Source organism: Lytechinus pictus, chromosome 14 (assembly GCF_037042905.1).
Source record: "Lytechinus pictus isolate F3 Inbred chromosome 14, Lp3.0, whole genome shotgun sequence".
Classification (NCBI taxonomy): Eukaryota; Metazoa; Echinodermata; class Echinoidea; order Temnopleuroida; family Toxopneustidae; genus Lytechinus; species Lytechinus pictus.
This window is the reverse complement of record NC_087258.1, coordinates 24,643,822-24,665,933: the sequence shown is the minus strand read 5'-3', so window position 1 is coordinate 24,665,933 and position 22,112 is coordinate 24,643,822. Positions and strand designations below refer to the sequence as shown.

At 37.3% G+C, this 22,112-nt stretch overlaps 1 protein-coding gene across 1 annotated transcript in view; it reads left to right on the top strand.

Annotated features, from left to right (window-relative positions):
• LOC129276418 (5'-3' exoribonuclease 1-like) overlaps positions 1-20,540 on the top strand; it is a 55,081-nt gene extending 34,541 nt beyond the window's left edge. Inside the window, exons 29-38 of the mRNA XM_064109105.1 lie at positions 1,301-1,491; positions 2,911-3,078; positions 3,475-4,203; positions 4,830-4,983; positions 6,561-6,862; positions 10,887-11,267; positions 12,834-12,947; positions 13,683-13,803; positions 14,800-14,876; positions 15,982-20,540. Coding sequence (XP_063965175.1) covers positions 1,301-1,491; positions 2,911-3,078; positions 3,475-4,203; positions 4,830-4,983; positions 6,561-6,862; positions 10,887-11,267; positions 12,834-12,947; positions 13,683-13,803; positions 14,800-14,876; positions 15,982-16,476 — 2,732 coding nt within the window. The 3' untranslated portion in view covers positions 16,477-20,540. The remainder of the gene's footprint in view (positions 1-1,300; positions 1,492-2,910; positions 3,079-3,474; positions 4,204-4,829; positions 4,984-6,560; positions 6,863-10,886; positions 11,268-12,833; positions 12,948-13,682; positions 13,804-14,799; positions 14,877-15,981) is intronic.
• Positions 20,541-22,112: the final 1,572 nt, after the last annotated feature.

Below are 22,112 nucleotides of genomic sequence, written 5' to 3'. Positions count from 1 at the left end.
GTCATCTGCATACATTGTAAAATTAAAATTACCAGAGGATTTAAGTATGTCATTTACATATATCAAGAAAAGCAAGGGGCCAAGAATAGACCCCTGGGGAACTCCATTATTTACCATGAAACGATCCGATGAATATTCATAAAAAACAGTATATTGATAACGGTTTTGTAAATAACTCTGAAACCATTGATGTGCTATGCCCCTTACACCATAATATTTAAGCTTGTATAAAAGAATGTCATGATTCACAATATCAAAAGCTTTGGAAAGGTCCATAAACAGACCTATTCCAAAGTTGTTATTTTTTATGGCTCCAACGATTTTGTCTTGTAAATTAATCAAAGCATGTACAGTTGAATGGTTTGAACGGAAACCATATTGACTATTAGTAATATAATTATTATTATTCAAGTAAGAAAAAAGACGTTTGTGCATACACTTTTCTAATATTTTTGACAGAGAAGGTAAAACTGAAATAGGTCTGTAATTTTCAAAATTATGACAATCATCTTTTTTATAAATAGGAACTATTTTAGCAATTTTCAGTTTGTCTGGAACAATTCCAGTAGCTAAGGATTGATTAAAAATATGTGTAACTGGTTTAACAATTGAATAAATTATCTTCTTTAAAACAGCAGTGCTAATAGAGTCAAACCCACATGACTATTTTTTAGTGTTTTACAATTTTCAATAATTTCACTTTCATTTACCGGTGTTAAATATAATGAAACAGCACTTGGAGTTGTCAGATAATCTTTGAAATCAGAAGATAAATAACTATTGTCTTGAAGTAATAAATCAATTGCCTTGGCACATGAATTAATGAAATGATTATTAAAATCATTTGCAATTTGCTGTGGATCATCAACACGTTTATCATCAATTGTAAAATACTTAGGAAGAGATTTTTTTGTTTTTCTCAGTATATTATTCAAAACAGACCAGGTGCCTTTAACATCATTATGAAAATTGTTCAAGTTATTGCAGTAAAATGATTTTTTGGCGTTCCTCAAAATCTGATTCACTTTGTTTCTAAAGTTTTTGTATTTATTTTCATGAGATAAAGAACGATTATTCAAAAATATTTTGTAAAGCTTATTCAGACAGACACTCTACCAACTGAGCCAACTCTTTATTCAAAATTTCTCCACAAAGCATGTGAGTTGAATAAGCAAAGTCAATGCAAAACCCCTCTGTTTAAGGTTTCACCCTAAAGATAATGTGACAAAAGTTGAACCACAAAGACTGTACTCTCAATTTCTTCCAAACTGGTGTTTTCTACTGTATTTTTTTTTTGTAGGGAATACTGTTCTGGACACCACATATGATATAGTCTTCGACGAGGAGTTTCCAGGTGCCTTGGAGCTACGGTGTACCGGGAAGCGAGGTTACCGTCTCAACGCCTCCGCTCTCATCAACATCAGCTACGGTCAGTCCAAGGTCAAAGGTCACCAGGGGCATGAGAAGACGATGGCTGTCGTGAAACCTCAGGTGGGATAATCTAAAGATAGGTTTAAAGGCCTAGTCAAAACAATATATGACTAAATTGAGTCAATTCCATTAGTCAATGGTTTATTTGTATGAATACATGATACACAGCCAAAACGCTAAATGTAGTTTACAGTTAAAATATATAAAGGTCATTCATAGGCAAGAATAATAAAGGATGCAGATACATGAATGTGTAGGAATTTGCAATTAAATTAAAAACACTAAACTATTACATTCATCCTAATTGAGAAATAACAACCAGCTTAAAGCATTTTAAAGATTTTTTTTGTAATGTTTTGTAATCAATGGAAATTTGACATAGGCTGTATAAAAAAATTAATATATATATAAAAAACAGTGATATTTTCATGTCAGATTTCTAAATTTTCATATTTTTTCCTTTCCTCCAGAAATGCTAGATGTTGTTTGAGGTTTTTATTATTGTTTTATTTAAATTTATCTGTTTATTGGCATAGACATGGATATATTACCCAGCAGCACAGGGTGAAAGGGTAAATTTACAAGGAAGTAAAATACAATCTGACTCCAGCATATTGTATTATTTTTGAGTGGTCCTTTATTGTAAAACTAAACCCTAAGTACATGTAGGTCTTGCGCGTATGACGCGATTCTGCGGTAGGATTTCAAGTTTCTAAGGGATCTACCAAACTAATGTGTACTATACATGTACATGTACATGTATGTACATGTAGTTAGGGTTGACTCTTATATGTTGTCATTGCTTATCATGTATTCAATGGATTTAGACCAATACTGTCGCTGTTTGTGCCTGGTAATTTGTATATTGTATATTTGTATAGTGGGCGCGTCGTGGTCTAGTGGTTCTGACTCGCCTTTCAAACAGAGGGTCGTGGGTTCGAATCCTACCCATGGCATGTTTTCCTTCACCAAGATATTTATCCACACTGTGCTGCACTCAACCCAGGTGAGGTGAATGGGTACCCGGCAGGATTATTTCCTTGAATGCACGGAGCGCCGGTGATGGTAGCTCGAGCTAAAGTCGGGGTGATAATAGCATCGCTTTGTATCTTTAGGCAAAAAGCGCTTTATACATTTATCTTGTGGGAAACAGGTTATAGAAATATCGGCTTTATTATTATTGTTTTTATTGTTTTATTTTTACATGTATCTTCGGCTTTGGTGTGCTACCCTTTGGGTGAAGAAAATGACCGACAAAAGCGCAGGACGTACTCAAACGCGTGATGAGTATTACAGAAAGCGCATGGTTCAACTAGGCTCAACTAGTTTAGATGATAATATATTTTCATTTTATTGTGGTTCTGTAGTTGATTTTTAAGATCCTAAGGATTCTAAACACGTAGGGTACTATATGTATTTAGAATTTATCCTTTAGCTTTGCTATAATTGCTTTCTTTTTTCCTGTGGCCTACCCTTTAGGTGAAGAACGTGAGTGACCCAGGTCATACTCAAAGCCAGGAGTACTACAGAAATCGTATGGCCCAACTAGGATCAGCAGAGGCTGCAGGAAGCCCTCGGCCATCGCAGCCCGGTGGCATGTACAAACGACCGAACCAGCAGGTCCAGCAAGAATCATTCCCTAGCCAGGTAAATGTGTGATTTAAAAAAAACTTTTGACACTCTGGTTTTTCACCTCATGCAGTAAACTGTTTTCATGAGAAAGTCCGTCAAACCAAGGGTGATTGATTGAATATAATTTAATTGAACTATGCTTATGATATCAATTGAGTTATTCATTCATTAAATTATGTAATATTTGTAATTGCTCATTTCATTCTTTATAATTAGCTCCATGTACCAGGAATATTTTCAATTTCTTTTCTGACCTGTAACTTTAACTTAAGCTTTTCTCCGTATCTGGAAGTGCATAGGGACTCACTTATGTGAGTGATACGCGCTATACATGCAATGTTCATTTTTTTTTTTATAGGACCACCTGACTAAAGAGTAAAGGTTAATCTACATTATTACATTGCTCTGCAGGTGTATTCAAGGACGAAAGTAAGAGAAGATGTAGGAGGATCACCCATCTCATACGCCAAAGCTACTACCAACTCCTCTCAGGCCAAGGCCACCGTTCCTCCGGTAAGACAGTCGTCCTCTGCCCAGCAACCCAAGACAGGAATGCAAGGCTTGGGGAAGATCCCAGGAGGTAAAGCCGATGCGAAGGGTGAGAGGCACCAGAAGGGCCACAGAGGATCTCCTGTCTCTGAGAAGAAGGTCACCATCCTGAAGCGGAATCAAGATCTCGGTGAAGTCCAGGATGTTGCAAAGGCTGCGGGAGGACGTAGTGATGACACCAATCAAAGGAGAGGTGGACAGGGTGAGAGATTACAGAAAGATGATAGAACGGAGAGTGTTCCGCCGGTGGTGAAGAAGACGGTTGAAGTAGATCAGCCACCGAAGCACCAAGGTTCACCTTCAGCCCGATTACCGCGCCTTACCAAGGACAAGGTACCTGCTGAAGCGGAAGACGTGGACGAACTCTCTTCAATCTGGCAGAAGCTGATGCAGGTACAGGATAGTCCTGCGAGGGTCAAGGATGAGGATGGAGACGGACAGAGGACAAGGAAGACGACGAGTACAACGGAAGAGGATGAGGAGGGTCCAGAGGATGAGGAATATGTAACAAGCATGGGGTCTCAAGATGAAGATGAGGATGCTGAGGAAGAGGATGATGTGGAGAGGATGACACCAAACACATATCGAATGGTACGTTTAATGTTGTAGGATTAACGTGTGAAGGTCTGAGCTACAGTTTTTCAACAGTGTGCAATGCAATACTGTTGAATTATTATCGTAGCATCATAGTTCTTCATCTTGTATGAAATCTCTGACAAAGGTTATGCCATCAAGCATTTTGAAGTAGTGAACACAAGTTACAAAACTGAAAGATCACCAACACAGATAAGCATTAAACCTCAGAAAAGGATCTGTGTACTCTTACTTGTTGTGCTGCATGCAACCCCGGTGAGGTGAATGGGTACCTGGTAGGAAGAAATTCCTTGAATATGCCAGAGCGCCTGTAGGCAGCACGGCTATAGCCGGAGTAATAATGATAATAGCATTATTATAATACGCATTTGAGTATGTCATGTATATACTGTACATATAGAAATTGCACAATATAAATGCACAGTTATTATTGTTACCTGTTTGGCAAGTTTCTTTGCAATTACAAATTTGTATTATTTGGCACATGATTTTTCTACTCTTCGAAGGTCTTGGAAGGTCGTTTAACTGGATTCTGTTCAAATTCAATTTTATAATTGTTACCACAACTGAAATGTATTGAATAACATATTAATGTAATTTCTTTATTTGATTTTTTTTTTTAGACTCAAACAGAGCAGTTATGTCGCCTTCTCAACATCAGTTCAGGGAATCCCACAGAGGAACCAGCAGAGAAAACCAATCAAACCGCTGGTCAGGAATCTAGTACATCATCGAGAGTAGGGTATACTAAGCAAGTATCTGTGGCAGAACTCTTCGGTAAGCTCATGTTTTGAGTCGTATACCAAAAACACAAAGTAGTATATTCTATTTCTATACACAATTGAATCAGATTGTGCACATATGTATGTTTAAATATTTGATGATGTTGTTGACTGTGTCTGACGCATGTAGATTGCTTTTAATGATCCAACTCTGAAGTTTTGTAAGCATTTTCTAAATGTATGTGTCATTCAAGATTGCAGCTTAAAAGCTGAATTGACAGATGTTTTACCTTAAAAAAAAATGAAATTAAAAAATGAGCAATATGACAAAAGAATCAAGAAATTACAGAACAATTACAATATGAATTCAATATATTACGGTCTATGAAAGTCTATGAGATGTATTTTACTAAAGATTTGAAAGATCATCTGAGAAGGTTGAGAAGAACAGCAATATGAAATCATAATTATGCCATACATGTACATGTATGTATTTTAAAAACAATTGAATAAAAGTGCAGTTGTTTTAATCTGTCTATTAGTATTGAGTGTTGGCAGTTGAAAAGGTAAAATCAGCTGACTGGCTAGTGTGAGACTAACTTGGGAATATAAATCACAAGAAATCGAATGGGAATATGATAACGTGAATTGCGGCTCTCTAATGGTAGCCTGCCCAGTTGAAGGCATGTTTTGCATTCCCCACCCATGTAACTTGTTAAAGTTGCTGGTACAAATGCATTTTGCATCAGACACTTCATTGCTGACTGTATTGAAGCGATCTGTGCTCTTGAATAGTTTTAAACTTTTAGTGCCTTGCCAAGTCTGTAAATCATCATAATGCCTGCAATATGAAAAAAAATCAATATAACAAAAGGAAAAAGCTACTTAATGCCTAGAATTGCAATTTAGTAATAATGATAATAATATGCAACATTTAAATAGTGCTTTAATGTTTCTAAAGAAGCACTGCATATTACCTTGGCTGTAGCACGGCTACCCTGATCAGGGGTGCGTTTCATATAGGATTTGCTACTGTTGTAGCTTTGCCATAATGGCAACTATCATGGTAACAGGGCTCAGCAGCCAATCAGAAGAAAGGTTACCATGGCAGTTGCCATAATGACAAAGTTACAACAGGTGCAAGTCCTTTATAAAAAAAACGGGCCCCAGGTACTCAAGCATTGAGAGTGGCAAATGCAGATTAACGTCATGCTAAAACACACAAGTGCCATGGTGGTTTGAACCGCAGACCTTGGGTTCAAAGTCCATAGACTTATCCACTGAGCCACAAGACATCTACTTTGGTGTTGTGGTCTGATTAGTTTGTTATAAATTTTTGAAATTGCGAAAATTATATTCAGTCACCGATGATAAAAACTTGATGCAATGATGACATCCCCTCGACACAAAAATGAAGGTATGGGACATCAAATAGAATATTGACTGTTTCAGCTTTTATTTTATCATGATTTAAATATAAGGGAAGTTGAAGAGTAATCCCTTAGACTCAGTCATTTTTTTTGTAATACAAACTGTATTCTTTGAAAGTAATATCAAATGAATATTCAATTTTCAATGTATAATTTTTCCTGAAATATCACTGCATCGGCTTCCTGATTTTTCATTTCACAGAATCTGCCAAGAACACCAGTGCACCCCCTCGCAGCCCCATCAGCTTGCCCCAGGGCGGGCCCGTAGTGCATTCCAAACCCATGGGACAGGTAGCACCCCACCCTCAGAGTGGCCCTCTGATGGGACCCCACCCCACGGGGGACAAGGAGACCTTCCAGAAGCCACCCATGTCCAAGCAGCTGTTCATGGTACAAGCACCTACTCCGATTGGACCGCCGGTGTTTCAGCAGCAGCAGCAGCTGCCACAACCGGGCATGATGAAGCAACCCTTTATGGCATCGTCCCCGTCCAAACTGGAGCAGGTACTGTAGGAATCACTCCTAAATTATTTATGATTTAACAGGGTTCCCAGCCCATCAGGGAAAATTATTTTACTTTTTTCCAGTCAGGGAAAAATCAAGGAATTTGATTTTTAAAATACCTCAAATCAGGGGAAAATGCCTTTAATGAGGGAAAAATCTGGGAATTTTGATTGACCCAAAATTCGAAAGCATGGTAGTCAGTCAGACTCTGTTATTCTTTGTTGCATATCAAAATAACATCCTTTAAATGATTGGTTATGGTGGTTTTTAAGTGTAGCCTCTTTGTGACTACGGTACAAAATTTTATACTGAAAATACATGTAATTCACTGCAACAACATCCAAAACATGCAAAACTGGGAATGGGTTTGAATAGTTATCAGGGAATTTTTAAACTTCATCAGGGAAAAATCAGGGAATTTTGTTTTCTTGAAATGCTGAGAACCCTGTTTAAAGAGAGCTTTTTCAAAACAATATCTTGTTAACTGGTATGTTAATAACAGGTATCACATAATGACCCTTTATGGCAAAACAACCCTTTATGGTATCATCCCCGTCCAAACCTGAACAGGTAGTAATCACTCCTAGATTCTTTATGTTAATAAAGATAATAATGATAGACATTCATATATATAGCGCCATCTCCTAGAAAAAGTCTATTCCGAGGCACGCTATTGTTATTATCCCAGCTTCAGCTCAAACTACCATCCAGTGCTCCGTGCATTCAAGGAATTAATCTTGCCTGGTACCCATTCACCTCACCTGGGTTGAGTGCAGCACAGTGTAGATGAATATTTTGCTGAAGGAAAACACGTCATGGCTGGGATTTGAACCCACGTCCTTCTGATTGGAAGACGAGAGTCGTAACCACTAGACCACGACGCCACCACATTGATTTGAAGAGAAACCTTTTTTAGTACAATATCTTGTTAGGAGGGAAGTTCACCCTGGGAGATTTTCATAAAAGCAAAAAAATAAGAAAAACATGTTAAGATTTGGCAAAAATCGATCAAGGATCAGCTGAGTTATGGGTTTCTTAAGTTTTGAGGCTTTTGTCTTGCCTGCATAGCAGAGCGAGACTTACATGTATAGGCGGCGGCGTCAACATCAAATCTACTAAGGTTAAGTTTTTGAAATGTAATCATAACTTAAAAAGTATATATATGGACCTAGTTCATGAAACTTGTACATAAGGGTTATGAAGTATTACTGAACATCTTGCCCGAATTTCAGGTCACATGACCAAGGTCAAAGGTCATTTAGGGTCAGTGAACTTTGGCTATGTTGGGGGTATTTGTTGAATTACCATCGTAACTTTGAAAGTTTATGGATCTACTTCATAAAACTGAGACATATGAGTAATCAAATATCACTGAATATCCTGTGCGAGTTTTAAGTCACATGACCAAGGTCAAAGGTCACTTAACGCCAATGAACTTTGGCCCCGTTGGGGGTAATCGTTGAATTGCCATCATAACTTTGAAAGTTTATGGATATACTTCATGAAATGTGGACATAGGGGTAATAAAATATATTACTGATCATCTTGCACAAGTGTTAGGTCACATGATCAAGGTTGAATGTCATTTAGGTCAATGAACGTAGTAAATTATTATACGAATTGGGTTTTTGTGAATATTTATTTGATAGATGTTTTCAAAGGTATTACTGCTACTACAGTATATCGGATCGCGTAATGCAAGCGAGACTGCCAGAGGCACTCCACTTATTTTAGTTTTATGACGTCATATGCGAGCAGCTCCCTGTTGGTCATGTGATCGAAATTCCATAAATTGCCATTTTCTCAGAAAATTGAAACTTTATTTACTTGTGCAGTCATTATATCACATTACACATCATTCATAGTTTTCAAACTGATTGGCCTCCTGATTTGTTGCAAAAGTGATGATGGCTACTTGACTGCTACATGTAGTCTGATTTCAGAAATGAATTTTTGCCTTCTTTATGTTATGTTATGTAGGTGGCAATATATAAACAAAGATAAGATAGATTTCAATTCAATTCAAGTTTTTTTTTCTCGCTATAAAATAAGCCTGAGTCGAATCGATTTTAAAATCGGTGTTCGATCGATGTCATCGAGCGCCGGTGCAGATTTTGCAAAATCGGTGCATCGAAAAAAAAAAGAAAAAAAATACATCGGCCGGCAGATTCGTTTGATTCACACAATCAATCATCAAAATAAACAGAAATGTCCAACTTGACTACTAGTACTACTTACTTGATTTGTATTCCCCCCAAAATGAAACCGAGTGTGTAATTATGATGCCTATTCACCATTAATTTGAAGTTTATTTCGATCATAGTTCGAGTCTTACTCGTCTGCTCGTGCCGAGATAATTTATGCACGATGAATTCATGAATGGAAATCATCGATTGTGCAGCGCATGCGCTGTACTGTGCTTTAATCAAAACAGAAAATGGCCGGAAAATTGACGCAATCAACGTAAAATAAACCTTGCTATCATGAACAATATTAATATCATGACCATAGAACATTATTTAATCGTAATATTTGACAATAATTTGCATATGATAATCATTAATATGAATTTAGAGCTTGATGTGAAACGTTTGTATTTCGTTTCAATTTTCAATGACGGACATCACATGACGATCGACTTGAGCGAGAACACTTGTCAAAAAAAAAAATTATCACGTCAGGATTGATTCTCGAACATAATTGTCAACATGCAGAAACTTTTTCAAGATCGTAATATCTCCATATAATAACATTTTACATCATGTAACATGACAAAACAGAGTAAATTGCGTGATATTTTTTTTCCATCAATTTGAAGCTAATTTGTGCCCAACTTCGAGCTCTGATTTTCATTAATGGAAAATATGTCCTACGTCAACGAACGCGCATGCGCATTGTGCTTCTTTTTCTCGGAGCTAGCTAGCTAGCTCCGGAGACGTCCAGGCCAGAGATGGAATTAAAATAAAAAATAATGCCAGTATATTAAATACTATAAATACTTCCATATGAACATGACATGCTTTGCTGACATTGTCATTATCTTTAATATGGCCATAAAATCTTATTAAATCGTAATTATTTAACATCCAATAATAATTCATATGAATTTAGTGCTCGATCCGAGACATATTTATTTCGATTGCATGCTCTTGTCTTGACGTGTCTAAAATTAAAAAAATATGGATTATCATATCAGGATTAATTCTCGAACATCGTCATTACTCATATTCCACAATCTTTCCTCACAATCGTTATATCAGCATTGAATACCAATTCAAATGACCATCCAGAGAAAATTACGTATTTATTCCCGTCAATTTGGAGCTCATTTTGGATCTAACTACACAATCTCAGGCAAGTTACAGTGCTCCCGCTGGTTGCACTTTTTTGCTGGCGCTGGCCGGGGCTGCGGGCGGGGGTGGTGTGTGCGAGTCTGGACCGCGAATGCTAGTTGACCGAAAATCGTTCGGATCGACTCTGCGTGATTCATGTCTTTGATATTGTTTCATTTTAAACTTATATATTGTCATCTGCAAATATCATTGTTGATGATATTTTGGGAAGAATTCTGCATTGGTCCCGGCTTTTTTGTGTTTTGTGATCATGGAAAATACAAACGAACTTTGCTCTGTCATCTGCTTGTGCAACGCTCACCCAGCCAGCGCATACCGTCAGTGCATGCAATGCGTGCATAGTGCATCGACGCGACGGCCGGAGCAAAAAAAATATTGACTCGATTTTCCCCGCCGCGCCTTCAAAATTCGATTCATCGATGTTCGATCGAATTAAAGCTGTCGAACACCGGTTTTCAAAATAATCGATATGACTCAGGCTTACTATAAAATAAACATATAATAAAATGTGTGGAACAGACAAATAGTACACAAAATGAAATATATTCAATTTTATAAGTAAAAAAAAGTACTAAGACGGAAGCAGCAAAGGAGGAGAGTATTTCCATATAATACTGCCAACCCAAATTACTTTAATAATAATTTCAACACATTCAATTGACAATTTACAGATGGATCAAGGAAGCATCACGATGCATGGCACCGGAAGCCCAATGCCACCGCCACCTCACCGTATGCAGATGTCACCCCAGAAACCATTCATGATACCACATATGATGCCTGGTGAACCGGTTGGGTACCACCAGCCACCACCACCACCAATGCATGGACCACAGTACACACCACCCGAGTACCACCAGAGAGGCCCCCACCACCGTGGCCCCGCACCGCCCAGGATGCCCCCTGGTCCACCGTTCATGCAACCCCAGGGGCAGGACTATTACCAGGGACCGCCGCTGATGGCTATACCGCCGGCAACCGAGATGCTGAAAGGCTGGTGCATGGCGCAGAAACTCCCTCCACCGAAGTTTGCCTTTCACAAGCTTCCACAGGTAAGGGTTACCTCATGGTACATGTATTTCACTAAATCATACAACCTATTGATCTTGTATTTGAAATGTTAACTCTGTACTTTGATGATTGTGTTGAGTATACAGGGTTCCCACAGTCATGGAAAATCCTGGACAAATTTGTGGTCATGGAAAAGTCAGGGAATTTTCGAAAATTTGTGAAAAGTTATGGAAAAGTCATGGAAGTGCATTTACCCATTGGATATGGCAGCTTTCCAGTTTGTCGTGTCTCGCAACTCTCATACTCTGTGATCATACTTTGATATCGTAATTGGTGTGCATGATTTCCATTTTTCCCAGTTTTGTGACATCCCAAATTGTACTTAACTCCCGGGATGTCACGGGAGGTCATGGAAAGCAGCAATTTAGTCATGGAAAACTCATGTAAATTTTGTTTTCAAATTTCTGTGGGAACCCTGGTATATTATTTTGCTTGTTATAAATGTCTTTTGTAACATCATTGTTCATTGACCGGGTCGTTGAAAAATGGAGGAGAGTATGAAACAAATCTCAATGGCCAGTTGTGGTAACGATTTCAAAATGGGTTTGTACTGTACAGAATCAGATAAATGACCACCCAAGAACCTGTACATGTATGTATAGATTAAAATATGTGCCTAAGGATTCTGGAAGAAAATGTGTGATTGCGTAGAAGTTAGCAAAATAAGCATGGCATTACAGTCTTTTTCCAAGCAATAATAACCCTGTGCCCCATATGTGCTTAGCTGTGTTGGTAATCCTCAATTATTTTTTTTTTTTCAGCTTTTATTAGATTTCTAGATTTAACAAAGTTTAGTTTAAAGGTCAAGTCCACCTCAGAAAAATGTTGATTTGAATCAATGCAGAAAAATCAGACAAGCATTATGCTGAAAAAAAAAAGAAAGTTATGACATTTTAAAGTTTCGCTTATTTTTCACAAAATAGTTATATGCACAATTTAGTCACATGCAAATGAGAGAATCGATGATGTCCCTCACTCACTATATCTTTTGTTTTTTATTGTTCGAATTATACATTATTTCAATTTTTGCAGATTTGACAATGAGGACCAACTTAACTGAACCATAAAATATTAAGCAATGGTAATTCAACATGTTCAGGGAGAAATAAAACTTTGTTTCACAGGACAATGAGGAGTAAATTAGAATATTTCATATTTCATATAATAAAATACAAAAGAAATAGTGAGTGAGTGATGTCATCAGTTCCCTCATTTGCATACCGACCGGGATGTGCATATGACTGTTTTGTGAAATCAAGCGAAACTTTAAAATGTCCTAACTTTCTTATTTTACATCCGGTTTTGATGAAATTTTTCAACATTATGCTTGTCTGATTTTTCTCTATTCAAATCAACATTTTTCTGAGGTGGACTTGACCTTAAAGTAATTTCAACAAATCTACAATGATAGTGACAATTGTCCTTGGGTTTTACAGATTTTCTCATGAAATCATGTGTTTAGTGCAACAACATTCATTTGATTTATTTCATTCATTCAATCTAAAATCTAAATTCTAAATGAAGTATGATTACTTCTCCTGTGACAGGGCATGGTGAAAGCTGTATGTACTCTAGGAACCGGTATCAGTTACGATGGTCCACCTTGCACAACTGAGTCTATGGCTATAGATAGAGCTGCGGGGGTAGCCCTCCATAAACTGGTAAGTTTAATAGGAAAAATAATCATCAGCTATCCCCTCCACCCAAAAATATGTGAATAAATAAATGAACGAACAAACAAACAAACTTTTTAGAAAAAAAATGAATAGTGATAATAATGAAATGATGAGGATGGTGATGATGCTGCTGCTGATGATGATGAAAATGATGATGATGGTGGTGATGATGATGATGATGATGGTGGTGGTGGTGATGATAATGGTGATGATGATGAAGAGGACCATGATTATGATCATGATGATGAGGATGATGAAGAGGAGGAGGATGGTGATGATGATGGTTTCTCAAGCTTTTCATGAGACTTGCAATATTCTACTGTGGGTTTTATCATCAGCAGTTTGTGTGTTTTTTTATATGGCATAATGGGGAGATAAGAGAGGGTGTTTTTTTCTGAGATTTTTTTTTTCTTAAAGGACTAGAAAAATCATGAGGAGAAGAAAGCACTGTTCTGCGAGATTGATTCAAGACAGACATTTAAAAACAAGACAAAGAGATTTGTTACATTGAGTTTCACTATTCAATTTGTCATGCATGAACACATAAAGTGTCATCTGCGTTTTTAAACTTTGTCAATTTTAGCCGATAGCTCCTGTTCATCAGCTTGTCAGGGCACCATTGCACCAACCACCCGGCGTGATGCACCCTCCTAACATGAAACCAAATTTCATTTTGTCCATTGATTTTCATCTTTGTTTTTTAAATTGTGTTAATTTTAGCGGATAGCTCCCGTTCACCAGTTGGTCAGGGCACCATTGCATCAACCACCCAGCATGATGCACCCTCCGAATATGAAACCCAATTACAGGCCAAAAGGAATGCCACAAGGTTATCCTCAAGGTGAGATAATAATAATCTACAATCATGTATGGTAATTCCTTAAAATGTGCAACCTTTTTTTTGTATTTCTGGCCCCCATTTTTCTTTCTTCATAAACTATTGAAGCCATGATGTGATTGTGGGCATTACACCTGGAGTACAGGGGGACGGACGTACATACTCAAAAGTCAAAACCCATCAATTTCATTAATAAGAAGCATATCTGGGCCCCATCTTACAAAGAGTTGTGATTGTTTTGATCAAACTCAATTATGGAAAGCCAGCAACGCCCACATCTAAAAATGAATGTTTGTTCAAAAATATGTCTAGTTATGATGTATTTTCATAAATTCATTGATTTCTTGACAATTTGGTGTGTTTGCCTTTGTTACAAAGGACATTTTGCAAATTTCCTGTAGAAAAAAATATGACAATGAAGGATTTTCATAGACTTATGATTGATTGGATCAATCGTAAGTCTTTGTAATACGGGGCCCAGATGTCTCTTATATAGCGCAGAAGAATATATAGTTTAGTGAATAGTTTCTGCGCTCTCTAAATCGTTATTCATTATTCTTAGTATTATAGAATTTCCCAGTAGTAGTCTTGAATCTAGTTTACCTTATTTTAACTGCACTTTTTCAGACCAAGTTTACAAATTGACCTCCCCCCTTCCCCATCCGTAAGATCACAACGTTAAGCGGTATGTTAATGGTATTCCTATGTAGTTAGATTTTTGCCCATCAATATTAAAAGCTTGTAACATTCTTTTACACTCAAATCTGTCTATTAAGGCGACCCAAGGGTCACAGAAAATGTGGCCACTATAGACAGGTTATAGACGGGTTCTATAACACATGTTCCGTTCAAATGGAAGACAGTTTTGGTGACCATTAAAGATACATGTAGGTTGTCACTAAAGACAGATGGCCACTGAGACAGGTTTGACGATATGATATTTTCCGTGAATGAACATTTTCAATTTCTTTTAATTGTATGATGAATATATTTTAACAGTGAGTATGGCCCCTGCGATGATGTATCCATCTCAGCACCAAGAACCTCCAGTACCAGGAATCTTTGTTCCTCTTCAGGTAAGCATTCTCTCTTCGTCCCTCTCTCTTTCCTCTCTCTGTTTGTCTTCATTCTCTTACTGTCTTTCTATCTTTCTGTCTTTCTTACCCTAACCCCCCTCCCTCTCTCTCTCTTCTCTCATTCCTGTGGGGGCGTCATGGTCTAGTGGTTAAGATTCTTGTCTTGCAATCTCAGGGACGTGGGTTTGATTCCAAGCCATGGCATGTTTTCCTTCAGCATGAAAATTTACCCACATTGTGCTGCACTCAACCCAGGTGAGGTAAATGGGTACCGGCAGGAAGTAATTCCTCAAAAAGCTGAGCACCGGAATCGGTAGACTAGCTTAGCCGGGGTAATATAGGAGCACCTTGAGCACCTAGCAAGGTGGATACGTGTGCTATACAAATCCTATATTATTTATTATTATTATTCCCTATTTGGCTGAGTCATTACTTTCATAAATAAACAGATGGTTCCGTTTGACCTGTTGAATAAGATGAAAAAGCAAGATGGAATTAGCATCTCTGAAAACCTTCAGATTGCCAATATATACCCCACTGTAGGTGGTTGCCAAAGGCATTATAGCTTTGGTCGTCAGTCTATCTGCCTGTTCCACTTGAATGATAATAATATAGGATTTGTATAGCACATGTATCCACATTGCTCGGTACTCAAGGCGCTCCTAAATTACCCCGGCTAAGCAAGTCTACCGATTCTGGTGTGCACAGCTTTTTGAGGAGTTACTTCCTGCCGGTACCCATTTACCTCACCTGGGTAAATTTCTTGCTGAAGGAAAACATGCCATGGCTTGTGGAATTGAGCCCACGTCCTTCAGATTGAAAGACCTTCAGTGGATCAGCTTAAAACTAGGTCAATGTATGCATATGTAAGTGTCAATGATGTAATAAGTAATTGGAGTATTAAGGGGAAAGGTCACAGAGGTTATTATTTGCATTGGAATTGCTTGCTCTTGTGAATGGGATTACAAGGCCACAGAGACAATTATTTGAAAGTTTGGAAGTTAAGTGTGTGATATATTTCTAATGTGACAATGGCAGAGGCATAGATTTAGACTATGTGTAGTTTAGAATCAATCTCTGTATAATTATCTTCCTTTCTTTTTAGGTAACCAAGCAGCTCGCAACATCCGTGTCAAAACCCAATATCCCTGATGGTACCCAACCAGGAACTGACCCTCACGTTTCGGCCCCTGTCCCTGGCATGGAACACCCAAGGACTTACCCCAGTCATCCCCACCCATCAGGTATCCCCAAAGAAGCGCAGCTACAATCCGATCCAACAGTTCCAATGTCAGTCCAAGGAATCCCAGTCCAGGCCCAGACAAGAACGGAACTGAGTCAGTACCCCTATCCATCACCTCACGAGCTCAAACAAGCCGTAGACACTGCTTCGGGAAGCAGCAGGCTGCCAGATGTCACACAAACGAATGGACAAGGTACCCTGGGGGACCAAACGCATCTCCAGCCAGAAACCACCACACCTGTCACCCTAGGTGGGACTGAAGAAACCGGGCAGAGCCCAGCTTCTAAGGTCGGGGCACCATCGAGATCCAAGAGGAGCAGAGCTAAACTGGCAATAAGCTTCTCAGCTGGAAAATGATTTTAATTTCATAATGTACAACTTACAAAGTACAAGACTGGCTGATCGATAAATGTCGTCATTGTAGAAGAAAGTCTTTTTAATTCTATCATTCGTGATTATTTATTGTGAATTAATTAAGTCAAGTCACACTGTGAAAAAAGGAGTAGGAGAAGACGGTGGTGTTTCAGAAATATTTTTGTGAGATAAGCATAACTTTGCGAACAACTGGAACAAGTTCATGTGTGCTTAATTAGATTTTTATCAATTCCCATCTGGTAATGTTGAAACACATGACTGTATGATCTTTGTAGATTATAATTTGTGTAGATAGCACGCATTTGAAGTGAGACTTTACTTGTCAGAATCTGATAAAGTTCATAGAAAATACAATCCCATTAAAAAAAAGTGTACACCTGGGAATTTTGGTGTGTATCGTTTACCCCAAGCACAAGCTCTAGTCGTGCTTAAAGTCAGGTGTAACTAAAAAAAACGGTTTTATGAAACACACGTCTGTATTGCCTCAATGACAGTTTGGTTGAAGGTACTGTGTCTGTTATAAGACAACATTTTTATGTTTTATTCTCTCACTACTTTTTTGTCTTAAATGAAAAGTTGCTAATATACAATTAATCAATTTAATCAATTCAAACAATCATCTACTTCATTGACTTCTGTTATCCGGGCTGTGTAACACGAAGGAGAGCGATTAATCATACAATTAAAATTTTATGATCACTTGCAAGAAATTAGCAATGCATTCATTCATGAAATCAGTTCTACAATCAATCTTTATGTTGTGAGTTTACAGAGCCCGGAATTACAAAGAGTTACGATTGATTCAATCAGTCTTAACTATGGAAATCTAGCAGCGTCATAATTCCTCATATTTAATGCACGCGATGGGTGATTTCAAGTTCAGTGTTGACCTTTTGTTGTTGGTGTTAGGTCAATTTTTTCACGAGTATAACACCAAACATAAAATGAAGATGGTCCTGAAACGTCACTCACTAGTTGAGATGTCAATAATGTGATCTGGTTCAGTATTACAAACTCAGAATAGGTTTTGGAGCTAGGGGAAGCAATCCAATTTGTGCTTCCAACACCAACACCGGACTTGAAATCACCCAATATCCCTTTGACAAAAGACAGGAGCGCACTAATTTTTAAAGACAAATGATGAATGCATGTGTATACATCATATTTAGAAAATGCTTTGAATAGAATGTTTACCTTTTTGTAGTTGGCATTGCTGGCTTTCCATAGTTATGACAGATTGGATGAATCACAACTCTCTGTGAAACGGCCCTGGTATACCACATTGTGTCGGCAAATATATTGGACATTTTGTTGAATTGCACCTTGTTTACCTAAACTCAATGCTTTTGCTGCAATCATTTCACAATTATGCCTTTTACTTTTAATATAGTGGTGGTTCTTATGTTACATCAATTGCTGGTGGGTGTTTCATGAGGCTATTCGTAAGTTACGAGTGACTTTTTGAACGACTGGTGATCCTTTCTGGTGGTAAAAGATACATGCAAGATTTTCTCTAGTGTTGATTTAGTTCCTAAGAAAGGATCACCAGTTGTTTGTGAAGTCGCTCGTAACTTACAAACGGCTTTATGAAACACCCATCTGTGCCCCGTTGCATAAAAGTTACCATTATGGTGACTTTGCCATCCAATGGTAACTTGCATGGAATCCTTGATTCTGATTGGCTGATGACCATCGTTACCATGGTCGTTACCATCGGATGGCAAAGGTTTTACCATATTAGTAACTTGTATGCAACGGGGCCCTGGTATGCACTTTAAAAAACCCAGCTGCTGCCCCCTAGTTTCACAGGCAGCTTTGGCCAAAAGAATTCAGAGGGGTGTTTCACAAAGATCTAACTTTGACTTAAAGTCATGCTTAGGCTCCAAAACATACATGTTACTTAATGCATAATCATACTCATTTATGGGCAGCAGTAACATGCGTCCTCTGTTCATCATTTGACCATTGCGGTGATGATTATACCTCAAGCAAGTGTATTTTTAGTTGTATTCAAATCTTTATAACATCCCCTCAGCCTCCAGGCGCTTAGGAAGCAAGAAATTTCACATTTTGTCTCGATTTGTACCATAGTTCCTGGACATTTTAATTCCACCCCTGAAAATTATATTTTTAACTAAATTTCATTACATCTACATGTACATCTATGTGCTTTTAGTTGAATTCATTTTTTGCAGAAATTTTATAGCAATTTCCATTTTCCAATTCTCAATTCTATACATGCAGTAGCCTATTGTATGAGGATTTATAGAAATATTCTGATGGTTCCATTGACATTAAGTTAATTGAGAAGTGTTTTATTGCTTATTCATCAAATGATGATGTTTTACGCTCGTATTTCATAATATAATTGGGACTGCTTGAATGAAGCTGTAGAGAGTGAACATGTGTCGAACGCGAAATCTATCCGTTTGACGGTATGTTTCTATGTCCCTACATTGTAGATGTTTTTTATTGCTCGCAAAGTGGAATGTAAATTATTTATCAAATAATTTGTCATTCAATTTTTACACTTCAGTTCAAGCAATGTCTTTGAAATGAAAGAAATTATGAATAGATTTGGGGCTCATATAGTTAGTAGTAAGAAATATCATCATTCTCTTTAGAATTGGACAAAATATGCGAAGAAAACCATTGACTTTCTCTTGTCAGAAGGCCTATGGTTTCTTGCAGGTATTCTTGCAGTATTGTACAATTACGGAATACTAGTACATGGTTGATACACAAATATGTGCTATATCCATGTACTTCATGTATGAACTGTAACTATGTCATAGGGACATACATGAACCAGCATCCAGGAAAGGTTAAAGAGAAATTCCAGTAGTTGCAGTAAACACTGATTTCATGAGAAAGTCTGTAAAACCAGGCTCTAGAGGATCTAGATCTGGTACAGTTACATAAACTGAACTTTGTGAAATCTTGAAATCTACACTGAAAAATGTTCAGACTGAACTTCCCCAACACAGATAAGCGCACGTGGGACTGTGTATAATTATTGCTTTGAGCGTCCGGCCCGACGCTCTACCCGAATCATGTGCTTATTTGCTGATTTCTCAGCAATTACACAATTTCTTCCAGAATCCTTTGGCACATGCGTTTTATTTATACAAACAGACACTTTGGTGGTCATTTCATTGGATTCTGTACGAACTCATTTTGATATCGTTACCAAAACTAGCATTTACCTTTAAAGCAATCATTCATACAGAGGTTTCACAAACTAAAATTGATTTGAAATCGATTTTGGGATCCAGAATGGTCTGACCCCAGAATGATACAGTCCGATGCTTTTATTAAGTTCCATTGAAATTGACTGAGAAAGAGTAATGATCAATTGAAATACAGTGTATTACTTATTATAAAATCAATTTTAAGTTTATAAAACTCCCCTCGTGTCCAATTTTGAAGCAATTATGTACTGTACATGTACCTTGAGTAATGTGTCGGAATATTCATGATTTTTAAATTAGTCAATATTTTTAATTTTCATTGTTAAGCAGCATCTGTAATTGTTTAATTTAAGAAAACATGCTTCCTACATGTAACTTAGACAAAACGATTCTGGATTAATATGACAATCATTTGAATTTAATTGTTTTGCTAGGATTTATTTTAAAAATTGAGATGGAAATTTTTCGCAGTGAACGGTCTCTATCAGTGTTGAAACACATGTAGTCTAGAATTTGCCGCATTGGATAATTATCAGTATTGATTATAAATTTATTTGATATAATACAAAAAAAAGTGGAGAGATGAGGTCATCAGCTCATTCGTACATGTAGCTTATTAATGCTGCCATGCATACATCTGTTTCACTGAAATAATAGCACACTTTAAAATTTGGCGTTCCCGTTTAGCTTTATTTTCATGAAGCCGTCCTGTAAAAGAATGTGTTTGTTTTACGTTCATTGTCATTATGAGGGATAATGTTCTCTGATAATTTGTCGCTCGACTGAATGTAGAGCTCAAAACCTTGCCCTGAAATGAACTGAATAAGCCTCAAATAAAACCCATATTTTAAAATACATCACATATTTTAAGAAGTATGTTCTTTGTTTATATGTGTTTTTGTAGTTTTAACAGTTTTAATTCACACTAAACTGAACTATTCACGGCAGCAGTGCAGAGCCCCGTCTTACAAAGATTTTGAGTGATCCAATCAGTCGTAACTATGGAAATCCATCAGTGTCATAATTTTTTCTACAGGAAATTTGCAAAATGTCATTTGTAAACAAAGGCGAACACACCAAATTGTCAAGAAAATGATGAATTTATTAATATACATGTACATCTATCTAAAAAACATTTTGAACAAACATGCATTTTAGATGTTGGCGTTGCTGGCTTTCCATAATTGTGGCTTCTTAGATCAATCACAACTCTTTGTAAGACGGGGGCCCTGATCACTCGCACACAGGACCACTCAAATACATGTATATGACCATTACATGCATGTGTGAACTGAACCATGTCACGTAAGACCAAAATTACCAGCATTTAAGGATGTAAAACTTTCACGTTAAATTGCCAATTCGTCTACTGCCAACTCGTCCACTCACCAAATGGTCTACCTTCATTTAGTCTAATGCCATTCCGTCTAACAATCATTCTAATAACCACTTTGCCTATGACCATCTTTTTCTCTTTAACAGTTGGTCTAATATCTGTTTTATTTTCATTCATTTTGCCCAATCTAATTAACACTTTTAATTTAGACCAGACTAAATGGCTATTGGACCAACTGGTTTTAAGACGAAATGGTGAGTGGACGAAATGACAATTAGACCATGTGGAAATTGGACGAACTGATGGTAGACCAAATGAAAATACATTGGGATTTAATTCATATATGACCAAACCACGCGGATCACAGAACCTGTCTCCTGTATCACCTCAACCACTCTCGTCCTCTTCTCCCATTTTTCCTTCTTCTTTCTCTTCCTCTTCACCCACATTCATCTCCTTTTCTTTTCTATCTACATGCATATTCTCCCCTTGTTCTCTACTATGATTTTATGTGATCCAAACAATTTCTTACTACATTCTGTATTACTTATCCATTTTTTTCTCATAACAAAATGAATTTCTTTTTGTATAAGTTTTGGATTTACAAACATTCGACCAAGCTATGTCATTATGGTAACTTCCCGATAAAACAGAAATTGTTGAACAAAAAGTCCTTTCATGAAATGCTCCCCTGAGAGCCTGGGGGTGTTTCACAAACTAAGGTTTAAGTTTGATTTAGATTTGGTCTTAAATGCCTACATTGCATGCGTTATAATAGGCATGACCGCATTGGTCAGATCATGCCAAGAGGAAGCTCACTACTGCGTATTAATCAATAAGGTTGTGCGTTACATATCATTGAATACGCGTCGGCATTAAAGTGCGACTCGTTAGTCATACTTAAATCTTTGTAAAACAACCCCCTGCTTGGCCTGAATCACTCGAGAAAAAAAAGGCAGATACAAATACATGTACACATAGAATGATTGAACTTATTAATTTATTCAAGGTTTATTGAGCTCACACCATAAATCATTCTAAGTTTATCTAATTTATAGTACTCTTTAAGAATATGATCTAAATACAATATC